This window comes from Passer montanus, unplaced genomic scaffold (genome assembly GCF_014805655.1).
Source record: "Passer montanus isolate IOZ18808 unplaced genomic scaffold, ASM1480565v1 scaffold11, whole genome shotgun sequence".
NCBI lineage: Eukaryota > Metazoa > Chordata > Aves > Passeriformes > Passeridae > Passer > Passer montanus.
In genome coordinates, this window is record NW_024357613.1 from 16,091,632 (window position 1) to 16,113,034 (window position 21,403).

Genomic DNA, 21,403 nt, shown 5'->3' on the forward strand with positions numbered 1-21,403 from the left:
TTGTCCTGTCTAGGGGAGATCTCACTGCAGTTACAATTTCCTCGTGAGAGGAAGAGGAGGGGCAGGCACTGATCTCTGCTCTGTGGTGACCAGAGACAGGATGTGAGGGAATGGCCTGAAGTTGTGTCAGGGGAGGTTTAGATTGGATATCAGGAAAAGGTTTTTTCACCCAGAGGGTGGCTGGGCACTGGAACAGGCTCCCCAGTGGAGTGGTCACAGCACCAAGCCTGAGAGAGTTCAAGAAGTATTTGGACAATGCTCTCAAGACACATGTGATTCTCAGGGCTGTCCTGTGCAGGGCCAGGATTTGGATTTGATTTTCTCTGTGAGTGCCTTCCAACTCAGGACTTCTATGATTCTATGATTTTATGTAATTAGCCAGCATTTTGCATGGCTAGCCTCACTTAGTGAGTGATACAACCAAGGCTACTTCAGATATCTGGTATAGAAGAAAAAAAATATTTACTGAGTTTTTGGCAAAAAAATCTTTGTGTGATGCAATATGCAATAGAGCATCTAAGCGCCCTGCTTTGAAACATTCTTTGTACAATAAGTATAACTGTTCTGGAAGGCAAATTGCTACCCAGTCATTGTAGCAGTATGAAGGGTAGGGTGAGCAATCAGGTCTTTAACAAAAGTGTCATTCCAGCTGTCAGGAGTAGTTTTTATTTTGTTCTGAATACATATTCATAGTATTATGAGACAAAGTTAAGAACATACACTTCCCTTTTAATGATTTTTGTTTCCTCCTAAGATAAGAACAAAGGGAACTTACTGGTCTTAAACAGGGACTAGTGGATTAGTGTTAGGAAACATTTTCAGATACAGGTGTTTGAGTACCTCTGCTTGAAGGTGCTTTCTTTCATTAAAACCAACTAACTAAGCTAGTGATATCCAGTTTCTGAGGTCTGTAATGGAACTTTTCAGAAATAAGGCTATTCCTGCCTTGATGGCAACACATTATGTTCTGGATAGCGTGGAAAGCAGTGAGAACATTCTCCTGGATCTCCCTCTGGATGCCTTGAGTGTGATGTTTATTAACTCTAGGAGAAATATTTGTAAAGCCCACTGGCATTTGGGAAATCAGTCACTGGTAAGACCCCAACATTACATGGATAACCTGTGACCTTATCTAGTTTCGGATGCTGAACAGAGCAGCTGTTGTGCTATAAATAACCTGAACTGTGTGCAATGCAAGGAACAACAACACAAGTAGAAATAAAAGTTCCTGTCTGTGGTTTCATAGTTATTTTTGTCATTAATCACTGGCAAGAAAAATACAACTTCATAAGTATTAAACATCTGCTACTTAGTGCACTTCCTTGTGTAGGTATAATAAAGTGTCTTCATAACCAGAAAATAAATATTAAAAAGCTGGAAATATCAGGTAGCTAAAATATTACATAATTGCATTTCTTGTAAACGCTACTCCTGCTCCTGAATTTTCAAAACTTCTTTCATCTAATTAAGAGGATTGTTGTCATGTTACTGAAATATTGAGATTTCTCTAAAGTAGTTAGGTGCAAAGTAGTTAGATGCCTCCAAACATGGAGCTATGAAGTTACCAGTTACTGATTTTGAGAGAGACAAACTATGAATTTGCAGGAAGGCTACTTAGGAAAAAAACTCAGGACAAGGGTTTAGGACATGTACGGGCAAATGATCTTGACTTGGGTTTTACTCCTAGCTGGCAGTGATTACTTCGACTCCATTCAACCCATCTTGAATACAACTGATTTTTATCCCCCGATTTACCAGATGCCTTATATGAAACGAGTTTGATCAGTTCAGTCCCATTTCCCAGGTGACAAACGGCCTGTGGCAAAAATTCCCTGTTTAGTGGGTGCTGAGTTTTGTCGGCAGGCTCATGGGAGAGGCCAAAGACTGTGGGAATGGGGAGAGAGGGCTGTAGTAAATTGGCGGGGCAGGGATGAGGAAGAAGCATGTCTGAACGCCCAGCTCGTGTAACAGTCTTTCCATTGACCAGGAATCTGGTTGCTAGGCTGCCGGACCCCTTTTACAAGCAGCAGAGTCATGCTATTGTTTCCTAGATGGTTTCAATTTTATGCAGGAACCTCTTTACATCCTTTCTATATCTTTTAAATATTTTACTAGGCATGTAGTAAAGCGAGGTTTGGAGCACGGCCCCCTGCTCTGCTCAAGTCGGTGAGCAAAACAAAGTCCTTCTACTTTATTCTGCCAAAAAGTGAGTGTTTCAGGGTAGCCCTGTGAGGAGTGGGCTCATGACAGCCTTCCATCTGGGCAAGCAGTGTGCACTGTGAGAGAAGGGGAGCATTGTCCTGCATTTCCCAGGTAGTAATGCAGACCCCACCTCGTTGGTAAGTGCACTCATGAGTGAGGAATAGAGGGGAGGGAAAGGAGGTCAGGCAAAACTTTGTGGGACAGCAGTGCTCCACAGCACCTCAGGCCCTCCATGGGCGTACTCAAGAACTGAGGTCATCAGCCTTTATATTTTGGCGCCTCCAGTAAGCATAAAACAAGCTTAGACATAGTTCAACTTTTGCAGTTCTTCTATCAGCAGGGGCAACCAAAGGAGTTAAATGAGCACCTCTTTAATCTATCTTTATTGCTCCTACTGCTTAGAGAATCCGGTACTTGGGACACTTTATTAATGGAAAAGGATCTTTCTTTTCAAGAACTCACAATCTTAACAATATAGACAGAAAGGTAGCTCAGTGTTTTCTGTAGGACAACTGAAGTAAGGAAAAACTAATAAAAGTAAATTTTTTTAATTCTGTATTTTGACTTTAAAGAGCTTCTCTGACTAATTGCAGTCTTCTGGACTTTTGCAAATAATTTTCATTGTGTTACAAACTGTTGCAATATGCAGTCTTCTCAAGCCTGGATGCTCTTTCTCATCACTCACCAACAAAACAAAACAAAAAAACAACAACAAAAAAAAAGCAGGACTTGAGAAATTATTTGCCTGTGCCAAACATCATGTTCCTTCTACCAAAACAGCTAAAAACTGTTCTCTGGGATTTATACGCCAGTTTACTTGCAGTTTGAAATAGCTTCCTTGTGTTTGTCTCCTAGATTACGATTTATGCAAAACAGCATTGTGCTCTGGGGCAAGAGAGGCACCAGCAGTAGATGTCCATCAGTAGAAACAGCTTGCCAGCAAAGTCCCCTCTTCTTAGCTAGGGACCCCCACTTTGAGCCTCTCATGCCTCTTCACAGGTATGAATATTGAAGCAGCCCCAGCACTCCTCTGCAGGATTATTCTGACTTGTTTTCTGAAAATGGTCTGTTTCCTGCAGATCACTATACATTGGAAGAAAACATCTCTGTCTGACCTCTCTTCTAGTTGTTTCAGGGGAAAATTGGTCATCTGGAGAAATATGAAATCACAAGATACGCAGGGATGCTGTTTCAGCTCCTTCCCTCTACATTATCCTGAGGCTAACTGGAATTCACAAACCCTGAGGCTGATGGATGTTGCCTGGATGTCTCTCTGACCTAGGTCAGCTGCCCTTCAGAATCTCCCTGTGATGGAGCTTGTTTCTGACCAAATAAAAGCAAATTTGTCTCCAGTTTATTATTAGCATTAGGTTCCCTTTTTGGTCCAGTGCTTCCTAGCAACCTGTGTGTCTGTTTGTCATCTGTTTTTCACAAGCTGTTATCACAACTGAAACAAAGTACTCAGTGAATTAACCGATACCCTGGAAAAGATAAGGACAGGAGAAATGGCTGAGCCCAGAAATGGCAAAAGGCAGCCTGCCACATTAATGCCATCCAAATCCCAAGGGCCAGCAGTGTGGGGTACCCAGGAAGGGTACAGGACAGGGCAGCTGACTGTGCCCCTGGGGATGGTGCCACTCAGCCTGATTCTGGGCTGGGTACCCCCTACCAGGGGCTGCAGCCAGGGGTGCTCAGTGCTGACCATCCTACCCTGTTCCCTTGGGTGTGTCACTGCTTCCACTTAGAGATAAAGCAATGAATGGGTTTTTTCTTCAAAGTTCTGAACTGTGCTTGGGCACCTATTTTCCTTCTTGGAGTGTCAGTTTCTCCACTCAGCATCATCCATTCCCTTGGCTCAGCTCCCTCTGGCTTGACTCTCTCTGGCTTTTGGGGGACCCAAACCTGCAGCATCCAGAAGCCTTTCTCAGTTAGCAGGGACATTCTTAGCTGTTTCAGGGACTCTTACTCCTACCCCCTTGTGCTAAAGTTGCTCCATTTTAACAGTGAGTGATGACAGACTAATGAGGCCTGAAGGAAAGTCAGGCAGTGCACAACTGAACAGGGGCTGGGGCACTTGCTGGGCAGAGCAGCTGCCTCCACAGCTATTTCTGTATCAAATAACCATTGCAGGGGCTGGAGTCCAGCCTTTTGCTCTGCCTATTCACAGTGTTAAATCCTGAGCTGTCTCTGTCTGCTCTGCCCAGCCCTGCCAGTGTTTAATTATGCCATCCGGGGCGCAACAGCTCCAACGTGAGAGAATGAACTCATCCTCCTGCCAAACAGGGTCTGAGGTGTGCCTGTTCCTGAGGAAAGAGCTGTATGGGGCATGAAGCTTTGTGTGCACAGAATCAAAATAAAAAGACGTTTCAACATGATTGGTTGTGTCCCTTGGTGCAGAGGGTAGAAGGGAGCTGGTCCCTCATCCCCATCCCTCTGTGTTGGTGCTCCCTTTGCACAGTGCTCTCCCTGAGCATGCCCGTGGCACAGGGCCCCTGCTGGGAAGCACACAGCAGGATACCAAATTAGTTCATTGGGACAGGATGAACCTCATGGCCTCAGAACTGCCTCTTCCTAAAACGGCTTAAAACAACACATCATAAAATCTGGATATTTAGGAATCCCTCCATACTCCCATGCTATCCTACTAGACCTTTTAAAGGCTTTTTCTTCAATATAGAAGTATTGGCCTCATGGTGATGAAGACACTAAGACATCTGTTATTTCTACAGGGATAGAGAAAAGTAATACATTCACAAACCTGTCAAGAACCTGCCTAAAATAACATCTTTCCTGTATTGAGAATGGCACAGTCTTAGGATGTGATGTAGTCTTCTGCCTTTCTTTGGGACTAGCTCACATAATTCACTTAGTTATAATATCCATGAGTGATGAACCTTTCCCAGTCTCATTTTGATATAAGATTAATACCATTCCAATTTGCATTTCGTGTCTTGCAGGCAAGTGCAAAGATTTTACTTCAGGTGACAAAATGTTATACGTAAGGTTATATATATTGGGCTAGTTCTTAATTCGATGGCATGATCTTTGCCAGAAGCTCATTATTTATTTTCATGTTAAACTGTTTTAAATAATAAAATAAAATAAATTAAAGGGTCTTTGCCATTTCCCAAAATTATTTTCTTACTCATTTTGAAATAAAGTCATTTTGTTGAGCTGTGGTGCCTCTGTGGTTCTGGGTAAAGATTTAAGATTTGCTACAGGGATGAACTGAATGCTGTTATGAACGGCATGGAAAAGCATGAAGAGTTGGTCAGTTCATAAATCTTAAACCAGTCATTGCTTACATAGGGGCAGGATTTGTAAAGGATTTTTTCTTAAATGTCTGAACTTTTCCTTAGTGCTTAATTTACTTCCTAAGCTGGGAAGTCAGGAAGGCAGGCAAGAGAAAGCTGCCCATACTCTTTTGCTCCCCCATCCATTTGCACTTGTGGGAAAGATGTTCTCTAGGGAAATCCAGGAGCTCCCCTTTGCCCACCAAAAACCTGTAGGTTTTACAGTCGCTCCCTGGACTAGGGCCTCATAAACATGCCTTGAAACACAAGCAGGTGCCCTGCCCCCATTTTACAGATGGCTTAACAGGTGTTGGCAAGTACCATTAGAAACAGAGCCCTGGCTTAAGTGTTTGTTCACATCATAGCCCTAAAATGCTCCTTATTCATAGCCAGGTGGCCTCACAGAGCTGTCTGGTCATGCCCAGATGTTTGCTTATGCTGGGGGCTTCCACCTGGGGCAGGGAGCTCCAGGCTGCCCTTGGCCACAGGGGCACCCCTGCTCCCAGCCCTGGCTCCAGCAGCACAGCCATCCTCCATGGCTGGGAGGATTTGCTCACACTTTCCTTGTCTGGTTAACTGGGGTCTGCAACATGTCTAGGGTTTTGTTAAAAAAAAAAACAAACCAAAAAAAACAACAACAACAACAACAACAACAACAACAACAACAACAACAAAAACCAAACAAAAAAAACCCAAAAAAAACCAAAAAAACCAAAAAACCAGCAATAAAAATTTATTTTAAAATTTACTTGAAAAGAGTATTTAGTTGCAAATTCAGTTACGGAGTGACTAGGAAGTAGCTGTCTGAGAAATATTAGTTCAGCTTACTTGTGCTGCTTGTTCTCCTCATTTTCTTATTCCTTCAGGGAACAGCATGGGCAGCAACCAAGATTCAGTGTATGAAGAATAATTATGTTCCCTGCCTATCATTGCAACTCAGATAAAAATTCATAATATTCAAATGTAATGCCATGCAGGAACAGAATAATTCATCCCTTAAAGTGCAATATTTGTATTGGACAGATCATGTTTAATCTGAGATCTCCCAAAATTTTTATATTTGCATTGACAGCCTGTCATTTTTAAAATTTATTTTATTTTTGTATGCAGTCTGTACATATGAAATGCCCCTATTTTCCCCAGGTTCCCTTTTGGTTAACAGGGTGACTCATGATAGTGATTTGCAATATTACAGGCAAGAGAGGATGTGATCCACATGCTGAAGACAGAGAAAACCAAACCTGAAGTTTTAGAAGCTCATTATGGGTCTGCAACTCCAGAAAACGTGCTTCGAGTGCTACACAGGGATGCCATCCTTGCCCAAGAGAAGTCTGTAGGGGAAGACGTCTACGAGAAACCGATTTCAGAGGTAACAACTTCTTGATTGACAACATTATGTATGTGCAGGGAGAAGCCTAAGCAAAAGTGAGACTCCATATATTTTGGATGTATGCAAAGCATGCAAGAGGATAGCACAGAATTTGTACACTGAAAATAAAATCTTTTTCACTCATATGCAGAATAATTTTTAAGTGAAGTCAGTGGATTTGAACACAAACCATAAAGAGGTTGTATGCTTCTTAGGGTTGTTAGTGTTAAGCAAGACCAAAATCTTTGGGTGTTAAATTTCTAGTTTTTAAATTATTTTCAATTACAGACTTCAACCTCTACTGCTCACAGCACTGGTAACTGCTCCTTGATTTTCTTGGAACACTGGAACACTGTCATGAGGGTAGTTAAGAAAATAAGACCTTTGGAGATTGACTTTGACCATATTTATGGGATAATAAATCTATATTCATTTTACATCACTTAAACTCTAGGACTGCAAAGTCAGTTCAGACCCTAAAGGAGACTTATAGGACTCCCTACTTTAAAATTTAAGCAATAAATGAATGTCAAGAAGACCTAAGAATTAGAGTAGACCTGAAAATGTCTGAGGCCAGAGTGAATGCCAAAATAAACAGCCATTGCTCCTGTTCATACTTTCATAACAGTCCAGGTCATGGGGAAGGAGCATGCAACAACATAGTTCATCCAATTAGAACATTTAATTTGTTCACCAGCAGTTCTGTCTGCCATGTGATATCTTTGTACTGTGTATTCTCATTGAAGCATCTCCTGGAATTTTTGGGATGTTAGTAAATAAGGAAATCAAACCGTAGTATGTGGGAGCATACATAAAATACTCTCAAACAAGATTAAAAGAGCTTAGCAAAGCTTTTTCCCAAGAAGCTGGTAATTTGACAGGATTTCAATGTAAAACTTTTGTCATGTGCAGATTCACAAGGCTTACATTGAAATAAAATAGAAAAATTAATTGCAAAAATCTGCTCTGAAAAGCTGAACCCAACCTGGCTCTTTTATAAAATGCAATGACTTTTTCACTTCACTATGGTCAGCTTCTGGAGAGCAAACTGCCATGGTCCTCCTGCTCCCTTATTTCTCTCAGTTTACTGAGATGTGCTGTGAAACAACAGCAGCCCAGGGCAGCTGGGGCTGAGGAAGATGAGATTCCCACAGGGTAAGGGTTGGGAGTAGGCAGAGCAACCAGACAAATACCAAGGCTGAGGGCTGCTTCAGCAGGGAGGAGGCTGGAGTTGGTCATCTACACCCAAGAAACAGCAAAAGGAGCAACATGAACAGCCTTGGTGGATTTAGAGTGCCCTGGCAATTTTTTAGACACACCTCCCTGTGTTTAATGTTTGTTTGAATAACAGTTGGCATATTAAATTAAGAAAAACTGCAGAAGACAAAATGGGTAAATGGTTGTGATTAAATAAAGAGTATTTCTGTCAAAAAACAGGCTGAGGGGAAACTCCTGAGGCTCATATTTATCTGTATTTGGTTATGTAAAACTGAATCTGGACAGTATCTAAATAATTTGGATATCTCAGCAGACTTACAGGTATGTTAAAGATGTGTAACTCAAATTTCAGCATTCAGATTACACTTTATGCTCCACATGCAAGTGTCCAGTCCCCATACAGGTGTGTGAATTCAGGCTCCCAGGCTCTGAGTTATGAGCTACAGCTTTTTCCCAGTGAAATGAAGAAAGCGTGCACAGCACCTCACCACAGGGTAAATATAGCACTGCAACAATATTATTTGTTACCCTAAAGCTAAGTGAAATTCTGTCCTTTGTGTATTTGGAAACTGTGCAAATATTTATTGCTAATATGTCATCCAAATAAATCATTACTTTCACGGGACAGTTATTCTTATTTCTAGTTGCTGCTTTATGTAAAACCCAAGACATAAAATTATGGGACTTGCATTTACCAAACACAACATTGTTGGTCAATAAATCAGATGAAGTAAGCAAGGAGACCTTTAAAACAGTCTGTTCTCCTTTCCTACACTCCAGCTGGACAGACTTGAAGAAAAGCAGAAGGAGACGTACCGGCGCATGCTGGAACAGCTCCTGTTGGCAGAGAAGTGCCATCGCCGCACCGTTTACGAGCTAGAGAATGAGAAACAAAAACATACAGACTACATGAACAAGAGCGATGACTTTACCAACCTCTTGGAACAGGAGCGGGAGAGGTGAGTAAAAGACCAACCCCAGTGTCCCAGTGCTTGTCTTTCACCAGTGACAGAGCCAGGTATTTTCTGTGTTTAAATGACATTAAACTTACGCGTAAAACATCTGTAAATGTCAGTCCACTCATGTAATTCGTAAGTACGTTACTGTGCAAGTCTGGAGCTGGAGGAATACCACTGAATGTTCCTGTAGTGTGAGCTTGACTTAAGAAACAAATTTGTTTTGAATTAGTCATGCCCGTTTTGGGTTCACCTCCAGGTAGCTTTTGATCAGATGTTATTTATGTTGGCTAAGTTTGGGACTGGCTTTCTTAGCTAAGCGCCAAGTTTTGTGAAGGACAGAGCACTGTTGTCACAGCAGGAGGGCAAGGCAAGGAAAACCACAACACACATTAGGATACTGGCACACAAGTGGTGGGACTCTGCCATGCCCTTTGCATTTAGGCTTGCAAAGTCACAAACCATTTGCATTCTTTTTCATATTTTGAAGACGCATGCCTCAGGCAAGTTATCTGGAAGAAAATATTATCATGCATTACAAAATGTGCCCAGCCTGTGATGGACTATCTATGATGTTTATCTCACAGTTTCACCCACATTTCTTTTTTATTTTTGAGTATTTATCCTGCTTGTCGGACGACTAATTTGTTCTGTTTCTAAGAAAAGAAAGATTACCTACCTTAGCTGAAGACTGAGCACTCAGTAACACCCTCAGTTTTTCAATAAGAAATTTCTTTTCTTATACCAAACTGCTTGAAATTAATCCATGTTTTGTTTCTTTCTTTAAAAAAAAAGGGCTCTAAGAAAAATACTTAAGGCAAGTTCAAAGAAGAAATGCTTTTGAGGAAACCACAGGCTTGTGGCAGACATTTGCAAAAAGCCAGGAGCAAAACTGTTTAGTGTATTTCCTGAACTCAGTTCAGCGCCAACTTTGAGTAGGTGGCACATGAGCTACAGTGACCATATTTCCTGGTTTAAAAGGTTTTGGTTTTGTTCTGTCTTTGCTTTCCTGGGTTGATTGGCAAACTTTAAAGAAGAAAAAATGCTTCTGCATCTTAGCAAATTGATTCTCACAGTAGAAAAGAAAAAATGTAAAACCCAAGACAAAAAAATATGTTTTAAGAAATAAAAGATGTATTTTCAAGTAAGGAACAGCTTCACATCTGATTCTCATAGAAGACATTTTGTCTCTATGCTGAATATCCATGTATATGTGGACATGCAGCCACTAAAATGCTAAAAAAATGGTATTAAAATACCATTTACATTTGTTCTTACATTGTAATATTCACATTAATTTGACAATTGTTGCCTTCTTATTATTCCGTCTTAATGTGTGAAAGTCACTAAATAGTCTACTATTATGACCTGGGTTGAATTGACTTCCTTTAATGAAGTGATTAAAGAGCTTTTTGTCTTACCACTAAGATATCATGTCTCATATCTGTGGGCATTTTCTCTTACCCTTCCTGCTCTCTCAAACTTCAAATTTTCTACATTCTACAATTATTGGAAAAACAGCAATGAGAAAAGGAAAATTTGAATTTGAATTTCTCTTGAAAGCAGCTCTTTAAGAGCATCTAAATCCACTGGCTTTATTCACCAGTGCCTCTGTACTGGTGGATACAAGGGAATAATTGCAGTGCTGGAGCCCATTTGATTTATGTTGAGTAACACCAGAAATCTGATGTTTGCTATTTAATCCACTTTGTTTGTCTCTGACACTAATTTGTTTCAAGATAGTAGTGACCAAGCAGAGAGAACATGATGTGCAGCTAAACACAGAAAACCAAGATGCATGTACCTCCCTCTTAGGTTCCTCCTCTCAGATCACTTGCAGAGCAGATTGGCAAAACCAGGATGGGCTGGAAACCACACGCTAAGCATCAAGTCTTAATCTCTATTTCTTACCTTTGTTTTCAGAGTGCATATGAAACTGAGGCTGCACCCACATTTTTGTAGATATTAAAAACTAGAAGTAGTATTGTTTGACAGCTATATTCACAAAGAAAGAGAGGGTAATAGGATGCCTTTTTAGGAAAGCCCCAAAGTGGCAATAGATTTTTTCATAAAGAAAGAGTTTGAAGTGGAAAAATTAAGTTGCAACAGATTAAAGCATACAAGGAACTCATACTCACTCTACATATTGGGACAGAGAACTGACCTGCCCAAAGGCATTTTTCAAGGTCCTGCATAGGCATTCTTGTTTTATAAGTATCACTATACATATAATTCATTTTACTGTGGTACTTTGAGAGTTATTTTATTAAGAGCTGAACAGACTTGTAGTCTCCATGAAAATGAAAAGGGACACAGAGTTGAACTTTGCCCGTCAGCCACTCTGCTGCACTCGCAGTTATAATGTTAATGAGACAGGGTGAGCCAGAGGAAGAACAGTGCTGCAGGATGGCCATCTCACAGCAGTCTGCTACAATGGGAGAAGTAATAATTTCTATACTGGCTCTAAGTAATTTCAGCAGTTTCTTTCCTCACAAGGAAGATTTTATCAATCTTCCCTAACCATTGTTGTCTACATCAACTTTCGCAGGCCACGTCTGCTTTTGCTGTCTTGTGAAAGTTTGAACAAAGCAAAAAGGGGATTCTTTAAGAAAGAAATATGCCTCAGTTCTAATGTATGTCTAACACTCTCTTAATGTATTTACTTTGGAATATTTTTTACATGCGCTTTCATACATTATCTCTAATCTATCTACAATAACATGATATGAAAGCAAACAGTTCCAATGAGTAACTAGTTATTAGGCCAGCCTCATACAGGAAGGAAGTAACAGGAAAACATGATTTCTCAAAAATAATGACACATGAAAAGTATGAAAAAGAGAAAATTGTGCACTGGGATATTCAAAATGCAGACAGCTGGGGACGTGGGGGTAAATGGAGAAGGCTGAAGGGCCTCACTGTTGCTGTTGGCTCTGCAAGACCAAGCGCAACTGACCTGAAGCAAGATTGTGAAAAGGTTTGCATGTTACAGGAAGAGAGTAGTGATGACCATTTTCCAGGTGGAGATGAAAGAAATCTGGTACTTTTAGTGGAAGGTGCTTCTACGGACATGGTGGCTGAAGCATTTTGCAAATTTCCCTATAGTATGCTATAATAGTATCTAATGAGGTTTGAAAGTTATGGACAGTATTTTCTATTTTTCTGTGCAAATTTCCCTTTTCAATGCTTGCCTCCCTCTGCTGCTGTTCCTCTAACATCAAGTTGTGCTTGGGTAACTCTGATTCTGGGGAATGCAGAAGCAGACATCTTCCTGGAGCCTCCTGAGGAGGCTGAGGAATATGGAGAGGAGCTGAAGGCCCCCAGGCCCCCTCAGAGACTTGGATGATAGATGGTGGTGTAAGGAGTCTCTAGTCTGAGAGGTGGAGAATGAAGGGTCTGGTCAGAACTGCATTGATGCTGTGGCTTGCAGTGGGCTCTTGGAGAGCAGCAGAGCAGGCATCAGCAACCTCAGGGATAAAATTAGTCTTCCCAGCACAGGCACCCTCATGAACTTCAGCTGTGCTTTGGGGAGGGAGCTGGTGGCGTGACTTTGGGCTGAGCTGGGCACAGCTAAACCAGCTATTGGTACTTCATGACCCCAAAAATTCTTGTATAAAGCAGGCTTAACATGAAATGGTACTTGGCTGTTCTCTGTGCTGCTTAGTCCCAGCCCTCCTGCCTTCCCTTTTAGGGAACTGGGGGCAGGGTGAGGGGGAAATATTTATTTTATCAAATATAAACTTTTTCATTTGATTAGCAGGGCTTCTTTTCCTGGTGGAAAAGGGCAGAGATCTTTGTAATCTCAGCATTTCTTTGACGTTTTGATTTACCTAGGAGATGAGGTTTAAAATGCTGACATTTTTAGAGGTGCTAATCTCTGGAATTTTTTTCTTGTGCCCTTCTTTTAATCCTGTTGGTTGACAGCACATTTTGCTCCTATTAAAAGCACTGGAAAGGTCCCATTGATTTTAAAAGTTCAGAAAGAAGCTTGAGGTGAAGACCACTGAGCCAGTCCTGCCATCCAGAATGGATAGAAGAAATAGCCTGAAAGCCTGCAAAAATGGGAGGAGGAGGGAATTTCTTTTGTATGGATGAGATGTGAGTTGCCAAACAGAGGGTGTGATGTGACAGAAAGGCTCTGTTGGAGCTGTTACAGGGGATCCATCCGTGTACTGCTTTGTGTGTCATTTGGTCATTTCCAGCATGATCCCTGAGACTGCTGACACTCTGTCACCCCACCACACAGTGATCAGGAAATATACACCCAGTATCTCAGCGTTGTCTGTGCTAAAGGATAGAATGTTTTCTTTTAAGACTTTACTGAAGTGATGAGGATTTAATATTGCTTCTTGCTTTCCTCCTGTGCTTCAAATTATTCTTTTAACCACTGCGAGTGTTCTCGGTGCACTGAAGGATTTCACGTTTTCCTCAAGGGCAAGGCTGAAGATTCAGTCTGTACTTCCTAAGCATTGCCCTGCTAAATCTGGTTTTAGTTAAACCCTCTTTTTGAAGTACATGGCCATAATTAGATCTGCCTAGAGGAGACAGCAAGACTGTGACCCCAGCTCTTTCCTCCACAAAGTTCCCTTTCAGCCTTCACGTAAAATTGTCTCCTCTTTGCCTTCCCCATTGCAGCACCCCCAGCAAGGAATGCACTGGCAAGGCCCTCGGAGGTCTGTGATAATACATTCCTCTGGACTTCAGTCATGCTGGCACCGAGATGCTCTTGGCTGCTCTGCTGGTGATGTAATTCTGGGCCCACATCACCTGCAAAGGAAACTGATCAGTGAGCAATAAAGCACACAGCCCTCTTGAAACAAAAATGGGAGTGTTGATGTTAACAAGTTTTCAAACTCCCTTGTCTCCCCTTCTTGCATTTCTGCTTTTATTACCAAAGCTTCCCTTCTCCCTTTTCCCACGAGACGGCAGCACCAAGCCTTCCATTGGGAAGTGCTTGCCTTTTTGTTTCCCTGTATTTTATGGATCCAAACAAGTGTAAAGGCTGGAATGTGATATAGATTGGAGATTTTATGTGTGTTGCCTTTCCAGTTTGTGTTTTCCTTTGATTTTTATGAAGACTGTAAAAGAAAGGAGCTGGCAGGAAGATAGCAGGGCAGAGAATCCATCAGTCAATTACTTGTTTGGAGAATAAGCCAAAAATATAAAGTGTTCAGGACTAATAAATTTCTGTTATTTACCACCATAAAGGCAAATTCTGTGGTAATAATAGGCCCATACAGAAGTATTGGGGTGAGGTGTAAGATCCAAACATATAACACAGATTTTGGCCTGTAACTGCAATCTGTTGGTGATTCTTCTAAAGTCCGGAAATTAAGTTACTTTACAGAAACATTTTTGTTATCTTCTTTTTTCTTCCCCCAAGAGTTTTTAGCCATATTTGTACTCTAGCTTTTTTTTTCCTCATATGGAGACTGTTTCTGTGTCCTGGTTTCCAAACTGTGACCAAAAAAAAGGAAAAGCCATCCCAAAGGGACTTCACCATTGCCTACAGCAGTTACTCATTTTACCACACATTACTAGCCTTACTAGAGCACTGAGTCTACTTTGTCTACTTTTCAGTAAGAGGCATCTCTAAACTTTTAATATTATAATGTAGAAGACAAGGGCAGCAGTGCATTTTTGTTATTTTCAGGCTGACATGCCATTGGCATGGTTTGGAAAAGCTGGTTATTTTCTGTCAATATAATATATTCACAGGGTCACAGATCAGAAATTCTGGGGTAGTCTATTAAAAGAAATGAATTAAAAAACCTGGCAACGACAAATACAGTTTTTGCACAGTTAAGTAAATCTGAAGGCCATCCATTTTGCAGGTCCTGTTTTACAGCTCTAGCTGACTGAAAGGCAGAGACGACTCAAAGTTTATGTTTTAACTAACGAATCTGGTCCCAGCTTCCAAAAAAAAATGGTTCCAAAGGTAATTTGAAAAGGAGAGAACAAACAGTTACATCTGACTGTGGAGAAACAATATGAAAGTATTGCAAGTCTTACACAATGTGAGCTGGGACTAATCCAAATCCATCTCTTTACACTTGGATAGCCCTCAAAACTGTCCAGTCTTTCAGTCACTTCTGGGATTATATAAAATGGCATCATGTGTTGTTTCAGCTACTTTTCCAATTTTTTTTCTAAGTAGGCATCAGCTTCACAGCCCTTGAGAGAGAATTATTATACAAAACTATATGTACTTCATTATTCCTAGCAAGTTTGCTTGCTAAAATCATCAATTCAAATGCTCCCAGGGTCAGACAGGGGGAAAAAATTACTTCATTCAAAATCTACTCACGAACTCAATCTGTGTCCAGGGTGCAATAGGTAACAATTTGAACATTTAGGAGGCCTTTGGCATGTTTCAGAGTTATTATACTACTGAAATAAATATCAGTTCGCAGCTCTACTGAGGCCATCTTTTTAAGCTGTCGTTTTTTAGGCAAAGAAAACAAGAATTGAATCAGGGTCATGTAGGGAAAATTGCTTCCTCATTCAGTAAGATTAGAAACAGGTTTCAGTGGATTTCTAAAAAATTTAAATAGATACCACTTATTTACAAGTATAAATACATAATAGGCTCTCGAGCTTGAACATGTTGGATATTTGCTTTATGTTTAAATGAAAGTTTACCTGTGCAGAGATGCAGTCTAATTAGTGAAGTATATGACCTACTGCCCTTACACCCTACTAATGTCCATGTTCTGTATGGTCCGATAACTTCCATAAGTTGTATCAAGAACCTTAAGACATCATCTGACTAGGGGGGTTTGAATCAGTGACTTCTGAATCAGCGAGCCTATATGGAAGCTTTCCTAACCCTAAACAGATGTAATGCTTTTTCCATCTTCTTTCCCCAAAAGAGTGCTAAGTCGTGCATCTCTTCCCATTCCTGCAGCATCTCCAGCAGCAGTGGAGATTAGAAATAATGAGTTTTATATTTCCATCATTTCAGTTTTAATTTCTTTTTAAGGATTGGACGTGAAGAAATCTTAGGGCAGAAACAAAAAAATCCAGGAGGTGCAAATGTCCAGACAAAGCGTTCCTGTGAAATTTGCCAAGGCCTGCGCAAAAGTGAGGGCAGAGAAATGCAAAATGTCTAATTCACCACCTATTTGTAAGGTACTTGAGTAGGTGCCTGACTATAATATTGTGTTGCCATAGGTAGCATTTCAACTAACTTTTAAAAAACTCATTAAGACATACCATTTTGTGTGTAAGACTATTATTAATGTCAGCAAAGAAAATGTGGTGACCTAATTCACAAGACCAGCTACTCAAAAAAACATATCAAATAACCCTGTGATTATGCCACTCACCTGGATCACGATAGAATTTTAATCCTTCTGTCAACTTGTTGGGACCTGAATATGCCTTTCAGAGGAAGCCTTCCTGGTCACATCACTGGTTCCTTGGGTTGTCTGCTCCCATTCTTCCTGGGAAAAATTCTTCTATTTTACAAGTCACTTACATAATTTTGGGTTCTTTTCACCAAAGAGTTGAAAATCTTCTTGAAGGTCAGGGCCTGTGTATTCAAATTTCCCAGACAGAGGAATTCACTGGTCCAGGCAGATCACTTGATCTTCTGAAAAAGGGAGGATTTTTTGCTTGTTGGTTTGGTGAACTGGGTCAAGCTACAGTCCTTTCTATCCCCTGTTTTTTTCAAAATGACAAAAATGGAAATGAAATTACTGATCTGAAACAAACAAATGTTTCACTGAAATGCACATGAAACACTTTTTCACTTGAATGAGGGAAAAAGGAAAAGCTTTTTAAAATATATTTTTTAATTCTTGGTTTAGCTCTGAAACTGAAAAATCAATTACTCACACAGCTTTGTTATGCAGTTGCTTATGTTAGGGAATAATTAATAGTAATGTAGCTGAACATGTAATGCCTTAATGAGGAAAGATAAAGAAATGAGCAGTAAATGAGGCTAAATTATAGCAGAATGACAGCAATGTTTTTCTGATGATAGCAATTATGTCATAGCTGAAAAAGTATCTCTTGGTGACAAGTACATATATCATAGAATGAAAGTTCCTGTACAATTCCATTTAAATAGTTCATTTTCAGAGAAACCAAAAAGGGATAGATGTATTCTCTTTCATCATTTAAATGTCAGGCTTTTCCTAGATGACTTAACTTGTTTTAAAATGATGCATAGCTTTCAACATTTTTTCATTTTGAAAATTACTGCCTGGGATACAGCCCTGGTTTCCAAAACCAGCAGGGGCAGAGCGGTGTCTGTCGCAGCCAAAGGCAGTGTGAGCAGCTCATGTGACATGGGCACAGCTCATCCTGCAGCAGAGGAGAGTCTGTCCTGCTTCCACTGCCTCCTGTCCTCACCTGACAGAACAAGGGCTGTCGCTCCAACTCGCTTTCAGTGACAAGCACCATTGCCTTGTGCCCACCATTAGCACACCCAAGCTTTCTACATCCATCTTCTTCAGGTCTTAGGAAATAATCCCAATGCTGGATTTTATGAGCACAAAGTTGGCATTGTTGCAATTCCTTTGAAGTCAGTAGAGCTCTTCTTGATTAATGGGATTAATAGAATCAGAGCAGGAATTCCGAAATGTGTGTACACTTGTACCTGTAGAAGTCTATACATGCATATATAAATGTATTACGTACAGCAGTTTATTGGGTGGAATTGTAGCTTCTGCATGGGAGTCTGCTCTCCAGAAAAATAACCTGTCAGCAGTACATATTTCCTGTAAAATAATATTTTATATAACTTATATATGCATTTTGGTTCATCATACCAATTGTAATAACAATAGTAATAACAACAACAACAACAACAATAATAATGAAACATAATAGTAATAATAACAACAACAATAACAACAACAACTGCAATAATAATAAAAAATAATAATATTAGTAATAATAATAATAATAATAGCAATCATTTTAATTACTATAATTTTTTGCATTTTTCCACAGTCAAATTATCCCTTTGTGTTTTGCATTGTTTTTGGTCAGTATTGCCTGTTGATTCCACCAAGGAGGCTGTAAGCTTTTGCCTCCTTGTGCATGAGGCATCATTTGCATTTATGTCACTAAAAGATTTTAAAAACCAATAGTGATTTGTAAGTGAGGATGCTCAGTGGAAGTCAACAGCTAACGACTGAATAACTGATTGGAGAGGAATAAGGCCAGACTGCACAAGCCCTGCAGTTATTCAGAGGGCAATACAGATATGGAAGAAAGAAATTTGAAGACAAAAGCAAGTACAGCACCTTCTAATTCCCACTTACTGTATGAAACTGGCCCAGTTTCCCCTTGCTTGCTCTCCATCTTGGAACCTGAGTTTTCCCTGTCCTTTTTTTTTTGCTGTTCACATACTCAACAGGCCACAGTCAGGACATGATCTCGGAAAGGTGTAGAGCAAACTAGAAGTATTTCAGACTGAGGAGAGAAATAAAACCACACATGCTGTTTTTGTGGCAAGGCATGCACAGGGGCTGGTGCAAGTAAGTGTTTCTTTGAATGGAAGCACTGACAGCTCCTGTTCTTGTGTAAGGGCTGTGGTCAGCCCATGTCTCTCTTGTCCTCAGAATAAAGCCCTGGCTTTTAAAGACATGTACTTCATAAGGCCCAAATAACTTCAGGTGAAGAATGATGCTCAGTTCAGGCAAGATGACAGGATTACCAATGGTGGGCAACAAATCCTTGGATGTGCAACAAACATCCAAATCTGGGCAACCAAAATACAGATCTGCTCAAAAATCAGATGCCTGTGACCATTCATATTTATATGTGTACTGGTTGTGTATTTTTGGTTTGGGTTTGGGTGGGGTTTTTTTGAGGCTTTTTTCTTTGTTTTCTTTATATTTTCCTTTTAAAATTCTTCGTTGATTGCATTCCAGATATTTATGGGAGTATTTTTTGAATTCTGCTCTAAGCAACTAGAAGTAAAAGGTTAAAATTGCAGGCTCAAACCTTGGGTGAGTCTAGGCTGTGTGTTTTGGCTGGGGAGGGGAGCTGTGGGGACAGACACAAATCTAATGCAACCAGTAAACCTTAGAATTGCATGAGCTGTAGTAAATAGCTATGTGGTAATCCAAAAGCTTCGTTTTGGTGTAAGGGGGTTTATTTGGTGGTTTTTCACAGTTGTGAAGGGTTTGTATTTTTTGGATTTTTCAGTTTTTTTTTTTTTTTTTTTTTTTTTTTTTTTTTTTTTTTTTTTTTTTTTTTTTTTTTTTTTTGGGGTAAATAGTTATGTGGTAATCAAAAAGCTTCGTTTTGGTGTAAGGGGGTTTATTTGGTGGTTTTTCACAGTTGTGAAGGGTTTGTATTTTTGGGATTTTTCAGTTTGTTTGGTTGGTTTTTTTTTTTCTTTCTTTCTTTTTTTTTTTTTTGAGGGGAGAGGTGCCCATTTATGCTGCACCTCTGGAACACAGGCAAAAAGCAGTAGCAAAGGCAGGGCTGTGGGATGGATGTGGTGGACAAGTGTGTGGTATTTTGTGTTCAGGGCAAGAGCTGAGGGTCCTGGCATCAAAAATAATGGAAATACCTTCACAGCCTTTCAGACTGAGAGTTGGGACATGGCATATTAGGATGTGGTGTGACAACCAGGATTACTTGATGCTGATGTTGTTAAAATCTATCAGTCCCTCTCTAGATCATAAAAGCAGCTGCTGGCTGCTAAATCATTGATAATATGACACTTACAAGGAAGTAATTTAAAAATCAAGAAGGAATCTTCATTAGATTATTCTTCTCTGCTTTTATAGGTGTGTATTATTCTTATGTCACTGTGACCAAGGTGGCTGAATATGATATGAAAAAGTGCACACAAAGGCTGTATTTCTAAAAAAGTCTGAGATGCATTGACAGAGATGAGTTTCTACATTGACTCCACTTGAAGAATTACTTGCTCTCAAGCTGCATTGCTGTTGTACAGCTGTGTGAGCTTCTCCATGCTTGACTAGCCCAGTGCGTGCAATTGCATGCAAAAGCTATGACAATATTAATGATGCTATTTTCTAAATCCAGATTTTACATTTTGTCACTCTTTTCTTTTTTTTGGTACACTTTCCAATGTTTGCAACCCTCTCATGGTGACTCCAGACACACCATCACTTGTATGGTTCGATGTTAAAGTGAAGCAGGAATTCTTTGAATCCTGTTTTCTTTCATTTTTCCTGCCAACTAGATTTACTCATTCCATCAAATACTGTGTTCCAGTGGTGTATCAAATGTGGAGCAGTGAGGTAGACAACCTTTAGTTTTAGGTGTAGGACCCAGGTGCCTTTCAATCCCAGTGAGTTACTGGGTTACCTTGCTTGAAGGAAGGGTCAGTGGGAAGAAGCACAAAAGAAAAGAATGTCCAGGAAAGGTCAGCAGGAGTGAGAGCAATGGGGCAAGAACTGAACTGATGGACCTGGATTGTAAAAAATGAGGAATAGCAAAGAGACAGGTTTAGGCCAAGAGAACAAAAGCAACAGAAAGGAGAAAATCATTCAGGATTAATTTCACATCCTAGATCCAGCTGGAGCAAAGGAGGCCAAGACAGTCCCAAAAGACTAATTCTCTCTGGGTAAACTGAGAATAGACATGGCTCTCCCTGCTTTTAAAGACTTGAGCTCACTCTTCCATCTAATTTTTCCCCATGAACACTTAGCACCTCAAAAGCAAGTAACTTAGAAGAACAAGGGTGGAGCCCAGAGCAGGCAGACAGCGTTGGTGAGGAGCTCTGACAGAGCACAGGTAGGTGAAGCAGCCAGCACCAACAACGGGGGGTGCACAGAGGGCAGAAAGTGGCATCCTGCCAAGTGTCCTTGTCTAAGCTCCAGGACACCTTTTCCCTTGGCTCCCAAGATGCACTTGTTGCAGGGCCACAACAGGCTTCTATGAGACTCCTGGTGCTTATTCCCAAAATATGACCAAATCATACTATGAAGCAATAATCGTTACACAGGCAGGTCCTGCTTCAGCTGTGATCACTTTTACTGAAAATAATCCCAGCAGTATTGGAGATGCTGAGCTTTCCAGCTAGCAAAAGGATACACACAAGTGCTAAGAAAGCAGAAAACCAAAAGGAAGGGGGTAGAGTGCAACAGGAGGAAAAAAAAAAGAAAAGAGCCAAAAATGCTTTTGTTAAACTTTTGAATCATGCTTTGACAAAAAGCAGCAGATCCCAACATAGGGTGATTTTCATGCTGTAAGAAACAGAAAAATAATTTAAAACCTAGGCAGCAGGACTTATTCTGAAAGATCAGAGGGGTAATAAAAAAGCCTGTGTGCAAACGTGTGTGTGTGCACACATTTTCTTTAACGGCTGCATGGAACAACCTGTTTTAAATAAGAACAAAGGTGAACAAAGCCAGTTGTCAGGGCAGCTC

At 40.4% G+C, this 21,403-nt stretch overlaps 1 protein-coding gene across 7 annotated transcripts in view; it reads left to right on the forward strand.

Moving 5' to 3' along the window:
• FILIP1 (filamin A interacting protein 1) overlaps nucleotides 1-21,403 on the forward strand; it is a 102,540-nt gene that overhangs the window by 53,098 nt on the left and 28,039 nt on the right. For all 7 annotated transcript variants that reach the window (XM_039726259.1, XM_039726235.1, XM_039726250.1 and 4 more), the window contains 2 exons: nucleotides 6,691-6,864; nucleotides 8,863-9,041. In XM_039726259.1, coding sequence (XP_039582193.1) covers nucleotides 6,691-6,864; nucleotides 8,863-9,041 — 353 coding nt within the window. The remainder of the gene's footprint in view (nucleotides 1-6,690; nucleotides 6,865-8,862; nucleotides 9,042-21,403) is intronic.